Here is a 15,116-nt window from a genome sequence, read left to right on the forward strand (position 1 = left end):
GGTGTTTGCCAACCCGGACAGTGGGAATACCACCTCAACCGGCAACTTAGCCCCGCGACTGGACAGCAACAACGTCCGAGGCCCGCCCAACGTGGTGAATTCACTGAGGCCGCGCGCTGCGTCATTAAAGCCGCGCGTCACGAGTGCCGCTTCCCCGAGGCCTCGTGCAGCCACCGCGGATCCATCAGCGCGGAAACACCGAGGCCGCGCGGCACCAGCGCAGTGCAGATCCATCCCGGTGACAAACAACGCAGGCTGTTAACATCGGCGATCGACAAGCTGCTCATAAGCCGACCATGGGGCCTAAGAAGGTTCTGACAGCGGAGGAAGGTGACGATATTAAAAAATCTCTGGACTTTCTATCAGAGGAGATTTCTGTTGTGAAGCAGCAACAGAAATCAATCATGGATCTGGTGGAGGAGGTGAAGGCATTACAGCTCCAGAACGCTGAGAAAGACCGGCGTCTGGTGCAGCTGGAAAATAGAGTGGCTGAATTGGAGCAGTACACCAGAATTAACGACGTCATCATCACAGGTCTTCACATCAAACCACGGTCCTACGCACGGGCGGTAAGAGATGAGAGCGGAGGGGAGCCCAGTGAACAGGAGGTCAGCTCTGTGGAAAAACAGGTTGCTGATTTCCTCCTATCTAAAGGTATAGAAATGGATTTAAATAACATTGAAGCGTGCCACCCTCTGCCCCGGAGAAATGACGGTGATAAACGAACCGTCATCATGAGATTCATCAACAGAAAACACAAAACAGCACTGTTAAAACAAGGAAGAAAACTGAAAGGGACAAACGTATTCATCAATGAACATCTCACCAAACGGAATGCCGACATCGCCAGGAAAGCACGCTTCTTAAAGAAACAGGGAAAAATCCAGCACACATGGACTTCAAACTGTAAAATATTCATCAAACTGAACGGATCACCTGAACAAGCAAAGGTTATGGCAATAAGGAACATCGAGGAGCTGGACAAATATGAACAATAGGTATGAGGACTCAAACACATCACAGCACCATGATGCAGACTGGAGCAACTCACTCATCCACATCATCTACACCCGGAGACAAGAGAGACATAATGACTAAGGATAATGATCCGTTTATTTCTGCCCAGGAGCTCTGTCTAGATACATTTAATTATAATAACTCTGCTAACCACCCCTTCGAATCTGAAAATGATCCTGATACCTTTTTCAGTGAGAATATTGTGAGACAGTGCAAATATTTTACAGAAGAACAATTCAAAAATTATAAAATCAATGATGAAGATTTTTCAATTATACATTTCAACAGCAGAAGTCTTTCTCGTAATCTGTCCACTATTAATGATTGTTTGAACACATCCAAAAAACGTTTTTCAGTTATTGCAATTTCAGAAACATGGTTAAATGAGGATAATAAAGATCTGGTATATCTTGATGGTTATGAATTGTTCCTGGTTAATAGGCAGACGAGAAGGGGCGGAGGCGTTGCATTGTTTGTAAGGTCAGATTATAACTGTAAACTCATTAACATGTCATTTACAGTGGACAACATCATGGAATGTGTTACCATAGAAATTACATCTATAAACTCCAAAAACATAGTTGTTAGTTGCATTTACAGAGCTCCTGGGACAAATATTGACACCTTTGAAGACATTATATTAGGAATGTACAACAAAATCAACAGAAATAAGCATTTATTTGTCTGTGGAGATTTCAATATAGATTTTTTAAACCCTCACAATCATCCACAAATTACCTCATTTATAAACACCTTGTACTGTTTAGGACTGTTTCCAACCATCATTCATCCTAGCAGAATAACTATGGACTCAACAACTCTCATTGACAATATTTTAACTAACGTTATATCCGGTAATCTTAGTGGGGGACTACTGGTCAGTGATATCAGTGATCACTTGCCAGTTTTCTCAGTCTTTGCATTGGAGGGTTGTTGTAAGTATCGAAGCAATATCAAATTCATGAGTAGAAAAGTAACACCTGAAACAATTGATAATTTAAGGGAGGATTTATCAAGTCAGAATTGGTCAGATGTTTTTGTTGATGATGTTGACAGGTCATATGATGCTTTCATTTCCATTTTTTTCCAGTTTGTATAATAAACACTGTCCATTTGTTGACAAAATATATAGAAATCAATATAGCAACAAACCATGGATAACTAAGGGACTTCAGAGGGCATGTAAAAAGAAAAACGTACTATATAAACAATTCATAAAACTACGAACTAAGGAAGCTGAAAGTAAGTATAAAACATATAAGAATAAGTTAATCAATATCATGAGACTCAGTAAAAAAAACATATTATAATGAGTTACTTGTCAAAAATAGAAATAACATCAAAAACACATGGAACATGTTAAATGAAATAGTAAAAAAGAATAGAGTAACTAGAGATTATCCTTCATTTTTTCAGAGTAACAACTACATCACGATTGATAACGACGAGTCTATTGCTGAACACTTTAATGAATACTTCGTTAATGTGGGTAAAAATCTTGCCAGTAAAATTGACTCATCAACTAATAACTTCTGGGTAAATAATTCAACGTTTAACAAATCTGTTTCAATGTTCATTGGTGGTACTCATGAAAGGGAAATACTTGATCTGGTTCATGGTTCAAAAAGTAAGAAATCGACTGATTTTAATAATTTGGATATGGCTTTATTAAAAAAAGTTATTGATTGTATAGTAAAACCGTTCAATTATATTTGCAGTATGTCACTAAGTACTGGTAAATTTCCTTCTCAAATGAAAATAGCCAAAGTAATTCCTCTGTTTAAAACTGGTGACAAACACACATTTTCTAATTATAGACCTATATCACTCCTGCCACAATTTTCCAAAATTTTGGAAAAAATATTTGCTAAAAGATTAAATGATTATTTACTGAAGCATAATATCATTTGTGAAGAACAATATGGATTCAGAAGGTCTCGAACTACATCACATGCTTTGATGGACTTTGTGGAAAGTATAGCAACTGCAATTGACAATAAACAATATACAATAGGTGTTTTTTTTTATTTACAGAAAGCGTTTGACACAATTAACCATGGAATACTATTAAGTAAACTGCAGAAATATGGAATCAGAGGTCTGGCATATGAATGGATAGCTAGTTATTTACAAGGCAGATTTCAGTATGTTCAATTCAATAATACAAATTCTGAACTCAGGGATGTCACATTTGGGGTGCCGCAGGGCTCAGTGCTGGGTCCTTTGTTGTTTATAATCTATATAAATGATATAAGTTGGGTGTCGAGTTCACTGAGATGTGTCCTTTTTGCGGATGATACAACTGTGTTCTGTAGCTGTGAAAATCTTGAACAGCTTCTGTACATAGTGGAGAAAGAACTGGAAAAATTTAAGGTTTGGTTTGACGCTAACAAGTTGTCACTCAACCTTGGGAAAACTAAATGTATTATATTTGGAAATAAACAGGCACCCAAATGTAAAAATTTAACTATAAACAATAAGGAAATTGAGTTAGTAACAGAGAATAAATTTTTAGCTGTTATAATTGATAATAAACTTAGCTGGAAACCACATATAAATTATGTGAAATCAAAATTGTCAAAAACTATCGCCATTTTGTATAAAGCCAAAGACCTACTGCCGCAAGAAGGGTTACTTACTTTATATCATTCTCTGATGGTACCATATATGACATATTGTGTTGAGTCATGGGGAAACACTTACAAATCAAATACCAATCCAATATTCCTTTTGCAAAAACAAGCCATACGAATCATCTGCAATAAACAATATTGTGAACCAACTCATTCTCTATTTGTGTCTTTAAATTTATTAAAATTCACTGATTTGGTCGATTACATTACAATTCAAACTTTATTTCGAGCGAAAAACCAAGCCTTACCGAGACATGTCCAGAGTCTGTTCCGATTGAGGGAATCCAGATATAGTTTAAGAGGTTGTGCAATTTTTATGAAACCACCAGTAAGAACAAATGTAAAGGGTTTTTGTGTGTCTGTGGTTGGGGTGAGGAAATGGAACAAATGTTCAACAGAGGTTAGAATGAGTAGTACCTTAGTGAGATTTAAGAAACTACTCAAAAAGAACATTATGTCTAAGTATCATAAAGAAGCAAATATAATTTGATTTATATGGAATGTTCAATTTATAAGTGGGACTTATTGTATATTGAATGTGTGGGTATGTATATGCGTATGTAGATATATAGATATGGGTAGGTGTATATGTATATGTATATAAGTGACTGTGTATATGTATGTATATATTTATGTTTGTAAAGTATATACGTATGTATATAGGTATATATGGCACAGCCCAAGCAGAGGGTCACCCCCAAGAGCCTGGTCTGCTTGAGGTTTCTTCCTTATAGGGAGTTTTTCCTCACCACAGTTGCCTAGTGCTTGCTCTGGGGGTTGGTAAGGTTAGTCCTTACTGGCGTAAAGTGCCTTGATTTGACTTTCTTGTGATCTGGTACTATATAAATATAATTATAAGTGAATAGTATATTGATGTGTATGTCTGTGTGTCGACATGTAGTAGTGAATTTATATTTATGTAAATATGACTGATTAGAATTGTTGGACTTGGGGTGGGCAGGGGTGGGCGCTAATAAGCTTTGCTTCAGCCCACACCCTTTCGGACTCACTAGTTTTGTCTATGTTTGTTTGTGGAATTGTTCATTTTTTTCTATCTGAATATTTTGTGTGCCGAATAAAAACTTTGTCACTTTGTCACTTGTCACTTTTTCGGCACATTCCACTGTAACAGGAGTTTTTTTCATGGAAAGAAAAACGGAGGGACGCGCCACAGAGCCATTCATTACGCGGGACAAAACCACCTCGGTGTTGGTCTCACAGGATGGCTTAAAGGTGGATTTCAGATGGATTCCGGTTGCTTTTCAGTCGTGTGATTATCCGATTGTGATTGTGCATGAGCTGGACCTGCCCCAACATGTCCTGGAAGGCTTTATCACGGCGTTGCTTTGTGCCATGCAGCTCCACCGCGACGCGCGGAATTCCTCCGCACGTCTGTCTCAATGTGCCGAAAAAATGCTGATGTCCACGTCTTTTCACAATTCCTGTGCTAATCAGACGACATACCAGATCAAGACAGCGTCCAGTTTAGAAATGAACGGCACATTCCACTGTAACAGGAGTTTTTGTCATGGAAAGAGGAGCGGAGGGACGCGCCACGGAGCTGTTCAATACGCGGGACAAAACCACCTCCGTGTTGGTCTCACAGGACGGCTTAAAGGTGGATTTCAGACGGCTGTCGGTTGCTTTTCAGTCGTGTGATTATCCAATTGTGATTGTGCATGAGCTGGACCTGCCCCAAAATGTCCTGGAAGGCTTCATCACGGCGTTGCTTTGCGCCATGCAGCTCCACCGCGACGCGCAGAGGAGCCACTCCTCTTTCCATGACAAAAACTCCTGTAACAGTGGAATGTGCCATTCATTTCTAAACTGGACGCTGTCTTGAGACCAACACCGAGGTGGTTTTGTCCCGCGTAATGAACGGCTCCGTGGCGCATCCCTCCGCTTTTCTTTCCATGAGAAAAACTCCTGTAACAGTGGAATGTGCCGAAAAAGTGCTGATGTCCACGACTTCTGCCTTTTTGTGAAAGTCAGACGAGGTCCCAGATCAACAAAGCCTTCACATTGGAAATGATCTGGTTGTTTCAGCAGGGTCTGAGCATGTCGATCGGCGCTGGGAGCGCGCCGCGTTCTCAGCAGTTGTGGGCCGTCCTTAAACCGGCAGTAACACTCCTTAATCTGTATAATCCCCATAAAATCGTTCCTGAAAGCCATATTAATTTTCCGAACGGTGTCCACCTGGAGGTCTCTCACAGTTTCTGGAAAAAAATTGATGCAGCAAAGCTCCAAATCGTTCAGACATTTATTCGCAATAAAAAAAACAACGAGAGGGGTGGACCAGTGCTCACACAAAGCCTGCTCACAGGCGAATGACGCAACCGACAGCCGTGAAAAAACTCACGCATGCGCACGAAGGTTCAAGCTTGGCTGATGCAATCACACGTGATTCAAATCCATATGGTTTTTGAAAAAAATAAAAAGGTCGGATACTTTTCTAACAGACCTCGTATATATATCTCATATGATACATACAGTGAGGAAAATAAGTATTTGAACACCCTGAAAGTTCTCCCACTTAGAAATCATGGAGGGGTCTGAAATTTTCATCTTAGGTGCATGTCCACTGTGAGAGACGTAATCTAAAAAAAAATTCCAGAAAGCACAATGTATGATTTTTTAATAATTTATTTGTATGTTACTGCTGCAAATATGTATTTGAACACTTACCAACCAGCAAGAATTCTGGCTCACACAGACCTGTTAATTTTTCTTTAAGAAGACCTCTTATTCTGCACTCTTTACCTGTATTAAGTGCACCTGTTTGAACTTGTTACCTGTATAAAAGACACCTGTTCACACACTCAATCAATCACACTCCAACCTGTACACCATAGCCAAAACCAAAGAGCTGTCTAAGGACACCAGGGATAAAACTGTAGACCTGCGCAAGGCTGGGATGGACTACAGGACAACAGGCAAGCAGCTTGGTAGAAGAAAACTGTTATGATATTTATTAGAAAGTGGAAGAAACACAAGATGACTGTCAATCTCCCTCGGTCTGGGATTCCATGCAAGATCTCACTTTGTGGGGTAAGGATGATTCTGAGAAAGCTCAGAACTACACAGGAGGACCTGGTCAATGACCTGAAGAGAGCTGGGACCACAGTCACAAAGATTACATTAGTAGCACATGATGCTGTCATGGTTTAAAATCCTGCAGGGCAGCAAGGTCCCCCTGCTCAAGCCAGCACATGTCCAGGCCCGTTTGAAGTTCACCAGTGACCATCTGGATGATCCAGAGGAGACATGGGAGAAGGTCATGTGGTCAGATGAGACCAGAATAGAGCTTTTTGGAATCAACTCCACTTACCATGTTTAGAGGATGAGAACAACCCCAAGATAACCATCCCAACCGTGAAGCATGGGGGTGGAAACATCATACTCTGGAGGTGCTCTTCTGCAAAGGGGACAGGACGACTGCACCGTACTGAAGGGAGGATGGATGGGGTCATATATTGTGAGATTTTGGCAAACAACCTCCTTCCCTCAGTAAGAGCGTTGAAGATGGGTCATGGCTGGGTCTTCCAGCATGACAATGACCCCAAACACACAGCCAGGGCAACTAAGGAGGGGCTCCTGGAGTGGCCTGGCCAGTCTCCAAACCTGAACTCAATAGAAAATCGTTGGAGGGAGCTGAAACTCCAAACCTGAAAGATCTAGAGAAGATCTGAATGGAGGAGTGGACCAAAATCCCTGCTGCAGTGTGCAAACCTGGTGAAAAACTACAGGAAATGTTTGATCTCTGTAATTGCAAACAAAAGCTACTGTACCAAATATTAACACTGATTTTCACAGGTGTTCAAATACTTATTTGCAGCAGTAACATACAAATAAATTATTTAAAAAAATCATACATTGTGATTTCTGGATTTTTTTTTTTTTGTTTGTTTGTTTTTTAGATTATGTCTCTCACAGTGGACATGCACCTAAGATGAAAATTTTACCGTAGTCATGAGTTCTTGGATTCTGTAGCTCTGACTGATGAAACTGTGCACAACACAACTTTTTCTGTTGCATCACTGTTAATACAGCTTCATGGTGGAACGGCGCAGAAAAATATTTCTTATAAAGAACACATCAGCTGCAGTTTGTCAGAAGGCACATGGGAGACTGAAACCTCGATTTATCTGTTTTGTTGTGTGAAAATTCTTCTCTGATCTACTCGACCACGAAGCTGTGAGTGGTGGAATAAGAGACCAAAGTTTCTCACTGCACATTTTCTCCAATCACAGCCATAGATACCTATAACTCTTTGAGAGTTGCCTGGATGTTCTGGTGGCTACCCTCGCTAGTCTTCTTCTTGCAATCACTTTTTGAGGACTGTCTACTCCAGACACATTAACCATGCGGTAACGTACTCCTTGTTTTTTCTTTATCATTGATATAAATTAAGTCCAAGACATATTCATTGACTTAAAGACGTGCTTTAAGAAGCATTCTGTAACAGTAACATACTTATGGGAAGCAATCTGAATTCTAAGAATAAATTTTATACAAACTGATATAAACTTTTGTTCATTAATGACCTTTAATTAAGTCATTTAAATGTCCTAGTGTTTTTTTTTATTGGACCGACAGACCGTAATCATCAATAAATACTCTGAACAAGATAAACAGAGTGGTACTCACGTGCTCTTCACTGAACTGGTCTCCTCCAAATGCTGCCACACAGGGTTTGATTCCACCAGTGCCCAGGGCGATTAGTATCAGACCCAACATGGACAAAGCTCTGGGACACAAACAGACAACCTGCTGATGATGCCTGATGGATGCACACCTCAAAGAAATGAATGAAATTGATCAAAATGACTTACATATGCGTATTACCGTCTCCTACAGTAGGAATAGCTCCAACGGACTTGACCACATGACCGACAGCATAAATGATGGACAAGTAGATGATGGTCCTATAGGAATCAAATGACGATCATTGTTACTCAGACATGAATGTTGTCATTAAAGCCGCCGTCACAAAGAGATAAGACTGTCTGCAATTTAGGAGAGTAGCTGATGGTCTCTATTGCAAGAATCCCATTGTAGGCTTTGTTTGTAAAAGAGATGGCAGTCACATAAAAGTCTTTTGCAAAAGACACTGGTGCACACGACGCGTGCACGATGGTGGCAGCATTAGTATGTGATGGCTTTGTGTATGTGGCAAACTACCATCCGTTTGTGATGGAATATAAGCACATCTTCCTCAGGCAGAAGATTGTTACTGCTGCCATTTCTCTTCAGGAGCATTCATACTTTGTGCAACTTGTAATTTAATTCAAAACTGACAGTAGAGTAACCATAATAATGGAATAATACAACAATAAATACTTAATAGAACAATAATAGAGAAATAAATACTTAGAATTTAAGATGAATTATCTATTTTCTCATCTTCTCTTTTTTCGTCCCTGAAAGCCATATTAATTTTCTGAACGGTGTCCACCTGGAGGTCTCTTACAGTTTCTGGAAAAAAATTGATGCAGCAAAGCTCTAAATCGTTCAGCCATTTATTTGCAATAAAAAATAGACGAGAGGGGTAGACCACACTTCACTCAAAGCCTGCTCACAGGCGAATGAAGCAACCGACAGGCATGAAAAAACTCACGCATGCGCACGAGGGTTCAAGCTTGGCTGACGCAATCACACGTGATTCAAATCCATATGGTTTTTGAAAAAAATAATAAGGTCGGATACTTTTCTAACAGACCTCGTATCTGTAGCTTTTGTACAACAATCATTTCCACATAAGTTCAGCATTATTTCATCATATAAGACGGAGGAAGCAATCAGAGAACCACAGCAGCACGTCAGACTCAGACGAGCTGCTGTGCCTAACATCATTTTGTAGCTTCAGTAGCGATTCACCAATTATCGTCTTGTTTTCTGATTAAACTGGCCTCTTTCCTGCATCAAACTGACGTTAGAATGATTTAAGAGGTTTTACTTTGTCATCTGATGGTTAATAATCACATTATTCCCTTTGATCACTTTGGGTGTAGAGTGAGACTCAGAATCAGTCAAAGACGTATGCACAGTGAAGGCGGGAACGGATCAATTTTTAGAGGGGACAGTTCATTCTGTGATGCCAGCCCCTTCAGCACACATCTGCTGCGGCCACCTATGTCCCATCCAGAGTGTCTGCAGCACGTGTACACCTGGTGCTGCTGACACAGTTGCAGGCTCCAAACATGGTGCTTCAAGGGGCATCCAGCACACCTCAAACGCCACCTCAAAAGCCATGTGCGGCATGCAACATCCCACACTGTAGTGGGCAGTGCAGAGATACAAGGTTTGAAGGGGTTGTGTACATGAGCTTTGAACACTTTAAAACTGTGGTACATGAGGAATTGGAGAAGAGAAAAACAACTAGAAAGTCAACATCTGCAAGCGAGGAAATATGAGTAAACATTGTGGGTGCACGAAAAATTTTTAAGGATGAAATTTTGTCACTAACTTTAGACAAATTGGATCCATTGCAGTTTATCTATTAAGCAGGTAAGGATGTGGAGGATGCTGAGCTCTTCATTCTAGAGAGAGCGCGTAAGCATTTCAAACAGACCAAATCCCAAAACCCTTTTATTTGCTGATTTTTAGCTCTGCTATTAATAAGTTGCAGCTCCATATTTGAATTGATTGGCTAGCTTTCTATTTTATGATATCTGATCAGATTTTATTGATGATTTTAAGTTTTTTAACAAACAGACTGCAGTAAGTTTTTGTGAATGGACACAAAATACACAGATACAGGTTCTCCTCAGGGCTGTGTCCTTTGCCCACTGCTTTTTATCCTTTATACATACAGCTGTAGATCTTCTCAACATAATAACTATCTTGTCACGTTCTCAGATGACACACTCTTATTGTCTCTCATTCAGGGCCACCAATCCAATCACAGCTGTGTCCTCCCTGAATCTGTCAGATGGTGTAATGATAGCTTCCTCAATTTAAATGTGTTAAGAACTAAGGAAATTATTAAAGATTTCAGAAAATCTATTGTTGGCTCAAAATCCAGGAGACACTTAATGTTTTTTTTTTTATTTCCTTATTTCTTTTATCATATTTATTCTGTAATTACAGCCAGGCTGACTGTATAAATTTATTGCACTTCTGGGACAAATAAAGTAATCTGAATGTAAAGCCGTATCCTCTTTGGAACTTATGTATTTAAGAACTTTTAAGACTTTTTTGGGATGGGTAGAAATAGTTGACCCAGATTACTGAATAACAATTAAATTGATATTAATTTTTTTTTATTTACCCTTATGTTGTGAGAGTTCTTAATAAACAATTCAAAATGAGTTTCTAGTCTCAATTTGCACAGAGAAGGACAGTTGTGTTTTGCTTTATTTGAAAAATACAAACATTACAAAATAATTTTAATTTCAAAAATGAGAGAACTGTCCTGCGTTTTTAACACAAATATTGCCATTATAGTACTTTTTGTGTCATATTGACAAAGGAAATTGACAAAGGAAAGCAAATAGTCTGCATTTTCTCACCGTTCAAGTACTTTTACAACTTTTATTTAGAATAAAAATACATTTAATTCACTGGTTGCAAACTTCATTTTCTGTCTCGCTTTTGGACATTTCATTGTAATGACTTCTTGCATGTGCAATGCAATTACCTGCATTCTAAAACATTGCAACCTTGTTTAGTTATGTCCATTTGCTACATCTCTTTAACATAGTTACTCTTACAAGTTTTGGATGTTGAACTCAACTTTACAACTCAACTTGTAAAGTTGTTAAAAAGAGTGGACATAACCACATAGCAAGTGGACATAACTAAACAAGGCTGCAAGGGTCTTATTCATGAAACTGTCTGATTGTCTAACGACTTATGCTTACAAATAGCTGTAATTCGTATATAGTCAATGTGATATTTTTATCACATCCCTTGAATTAAACCTGAAAATTGACACTAGAAGCACCCCATGTTTCATTTTGACTCCACTGCAATAGTGAACAGAGGTACAACCCCAATTCCAATGAAGTTGGGACGTTGTGTGAAACGTAAATTAAAACAGAATACAATGATTTGCAAATCCTCTTCAACCTATATTCAACTGAAAACACCACAAAGACTAATATTATATTCTAATAATATTAGAATATTTAGGCACCTTGGAACCTTTTGGTTTGAATGAAGAACTAAAACTTACCTGTTTTCTCTAATATTAATTGTATTTTATTTTGGTTTTTGTCATGTTTGTTTTGGGACAGCGTTTCTAATCATGAACTGATTACTAATTGAGTGAGTGCTGTGCTTGACGGATGGTCATGACCCCTTGGAAGCATTAGGACACCTGTTTCCTATTAGTATTTAAGCTGTACCATCCTTGTCTTTGCAGGACTCTGATGAAGATGTGACTTTCACATCGAAATGTCCCTTTTGCATGTTTTCAGCACCTTATTAAAATTTTTCAGCACCTATTTCTGTGTTGCACCAGCTGTTTTTCTCTTTTATAAGTCAGTCCTATCTGGTTGCACCAGAATTGTTTGTGATATACAGAAGCGTGGAGAACTCACCTTTTTTGTTTTACAAGATATTTAATGTTCAAACTGATGAACTTTATTGTTTTTTGTACAAATATTTGCTCATTTTGAATGGATGCCTGCAAGACGTTTCAAAAATGCTGGGACAGTGGTATGTTTACCACTGTGTTACATCACCTTTCCTTCTAACAACATTCAATAAGCGTTTGGGAACTGAGGACACTAATTGTTGAAGCTTTGTAGGTGGAATTATTTCCCATTCTTGCTTGATGTACGACTTCAGTTGTTTAACAGTGGTGATCCTCGCCCCATCTTTCCTTGTGAATAGCTGAGCCTTTTGGGGATGCTCCTTTTATACCCAATCATGACACTCACCTGTTTCCAATTAACATGTTCACATGTGGCATGCTCCAAACAGGTGTTCTTTGAGCATTCATCAACTTTCCCATTCTTTTGTTGCCCCTATCCCAGCTTTTTTGAAACGTGTTGCGGGCATCCATTTCAAAATGAGCAAATATTTACACAAAAACAACAACGTTTATCAGTTTGAACATTAAATATCTTGTCTTTGTGGTGTATTCAACTGAATATAGGTTGAAGAGGATTTGCAAATCATTGCATTCTGTTTTTATTTACATTTCACACAACGTCCCAAGTACATTGGAATTAGAGTTGTATATGTGTGTGTGTGTGTCTGTCTGTCTGTTTGCTTGCTGTTTGCACAGACAGTACACGCACGCAGGCATTGAGGCAAGGGGTTGAAAGGGCCATTTTAAAGACTTTTCTGCATTTAACAATAACATCAATAGCAACAACAATAATAACTAGGACTGCAAGCAGTCATATACGGGCCCTCGTTCCGCGCAACCGCCTACCCAGGCCAGTGGGTGCCCTTGTGTCCACATGTGGGCATGTGCATGCAGGGGCAACCACTCATCACACAGTTAAAATTTTAAACAAATCACACAATGCATCAAGGAGTTATGACATGTTGATTGTTCATCCACTAGGGGGCACTCAGTGTACAAACAGAGGGGCTGGGTGTGTTCAGGGGCCAACCGTCATCATACATGTGAAGTTTCAAGTCAATTAGTTAAAGCATGAAGGAGTTATCATGACTTGATGTTCCATGGGAAAGAGTCAAAATGGCGGCACCATAGTGGCCACACCCTTCAACATAGAGAAAAGCTTTCGATAACTTGGTCAGTATCATCTTTGGATGCTGTCAAAGAAATCTGAAGTGCATTGGACAAAATCCCTAGGAGGAGTTCGTTCAAATACAAAATGGCCGACTTCCTGTTTGGAGTAGACTCATGGTGCAAGAGACTTTTTTGTACGTCAATGCAAGTCACATGTGTACCAATTTTCATCTCCTTATTCCAAAAAAAACCCCTATGGGGAGGGGTTTTTGAAATTTTCAAGGGGGCGCTATTGAGGCACTTTGCCCCGCCCATGGGCGAGGCCCCTATGAATTGTAGGAGGTTGTCATGCCTGACCTGTGTATCAATTTTCATGATGATATGACAAAATTAAAGCCGTCAAAAGGAAGAACGTAATTTCATGGCGAAGGGGCGATATTCGGTACGCCACCACACAGAAGCCGTTACTCGTAAATTCACGGCGATCATCGCCTATGTTCACTAACTTGTTCTGCATGTTTTAGAAGTGGAAGGAAGTTGATGGTGTTAAGTATGTGACATCAGGACCTCTTAAAGTAAAAATAGGACATTTCCCGCCACCACCGGGGGCGCTATGGCGCAGGTGGGAACTTAAGAAATGTAGACGTTCAGGGCGGAGCCCTCATCATGTCTAGCAATTTTGAAGGCTCTACGATGAAGTATGTGGGCGTGACATGGCGGGTTAGGGTTAGGGTTAGGGTTAGTGAAATGGCGTACTCCGAAAAGCTCGCCAAAGTTTGACGACCCCTAGAAGCCACGCCTTTTGACTTAATTAGAATCTTTTGATAACTTTGATCACCATTGTGTTGTGATGATTTTGACCAAATTTGAAGACGATCGGATGAAATCCCTAGGACGAGTTTGTTCAAATGTAAGTAGTGGAAATGGCCAAAACTGGCAAAAATTTGCTCAAAATCGAAACTTAAAATCAAAATGGCCGACTTCCTGTTGATATGTCACCATGACAGTAAGAGACTTTTTCGTGCGTCCTGGCATGGTAAATATGTGTACCGAATTTCGTGAGGCTACGAAGAAAAAAGCCCAATGCAGAGGGGTTTTTGAAAATTTCTAGGGGCGCTATTTTGCAATTTTTCTGCAACCACGTGCGACGCCCCCAAAATATCGAATTTGGGATCCGGCCGGACAACTTTGGAAAGTTTGGTGAGTTTTTGAGCATGGGAAGAAGCCGAAATTTTGATTTCAAAAGTGGCAATAATAATAATAATAATAACTAGGACTGCAAGCAGTCATATACGGGCCCTCGTTCCGCGCGACCGCCTTCCCAGGCCAGTGGGTGCCCTTGTGACCACATGTGGGCATGTGCATGCAGGGGCAACTACTCATCACACAGTTAAAATTTTTAACAACTCACACAATGCATCAAGGAGTTATGACATGTTGATTGTTCGTCCACTAGGGGGCGCCCAGTGTACAAACAGAGGGCCGGGTGTGTTCAGGGGCCAACCGTCATCATACATGTGAAGTTTCAAGTCAATCAGGCAAAGCATGAAGGAGTTATCATGACTTGATGTTCCATGGCAAAGGGTCAAAATGGCGGCACCATAGCAGCCACACCCTTCAACATAGAGAAAAGCTTTTGATAACTTTTGGTCAGTATCATCTTCGGATGCTGTCAAAGAAATTTGAAGTGCATTGGCCAAAATCCCTAGGAGGAGTTCGTTCAAATACATGTGGAAATCATTTCAAAAAGAGAAGAAAATGCAAAATGGCCGATTTCCTGTTTGGAGTAGACTCATGGTGCAAGAGACTTTTTTGTA

General features: G+C 39.8%; 1 protein-coding gene across 1 annotated transcript in view; it reads right to left on the reverse strand.

Annotated features, from left to right (window-relative positions):
* slc15a2 (solute carrier family 15 member 2) overlaps window positions 1-15,116 on the reverse strand; it is a 148,287-nt gene that overhangs the window by 105,978 nt on the left and 27,193 nt on the right. The window contains exons 4-5 of the mRNA XM_034185769.1: window positions 8,483-8,575; window positions 8,298-8,397 (exon numbers count right to left, since the gene is read on the reverse strand). Coding sequence (XP_034041660.1) covers window positions 8,298-8,397; window positions 8,483-8,575 — 193 coding nt within the window. The remainder of the gene's footprint in view (window positions 1-8,297; window positions 8,398-8,482; window positions 8,576-15,116) is intronic.

This window comes from Thalassophryne amazonica, chromosome 14 (assembly GCF_902500255.1).
Source record: "Thalassophryne amazonica chromosome 14, fThaAma1.1, whole genome shotgun sequence".
Taxonomy (NCBI): Eukaryota; Metazoa; Chordata; class Actinopteri; order Batrachoidiformes; family Batrachoididae; genus Thalassophryne; species Thalassophryne amazonica.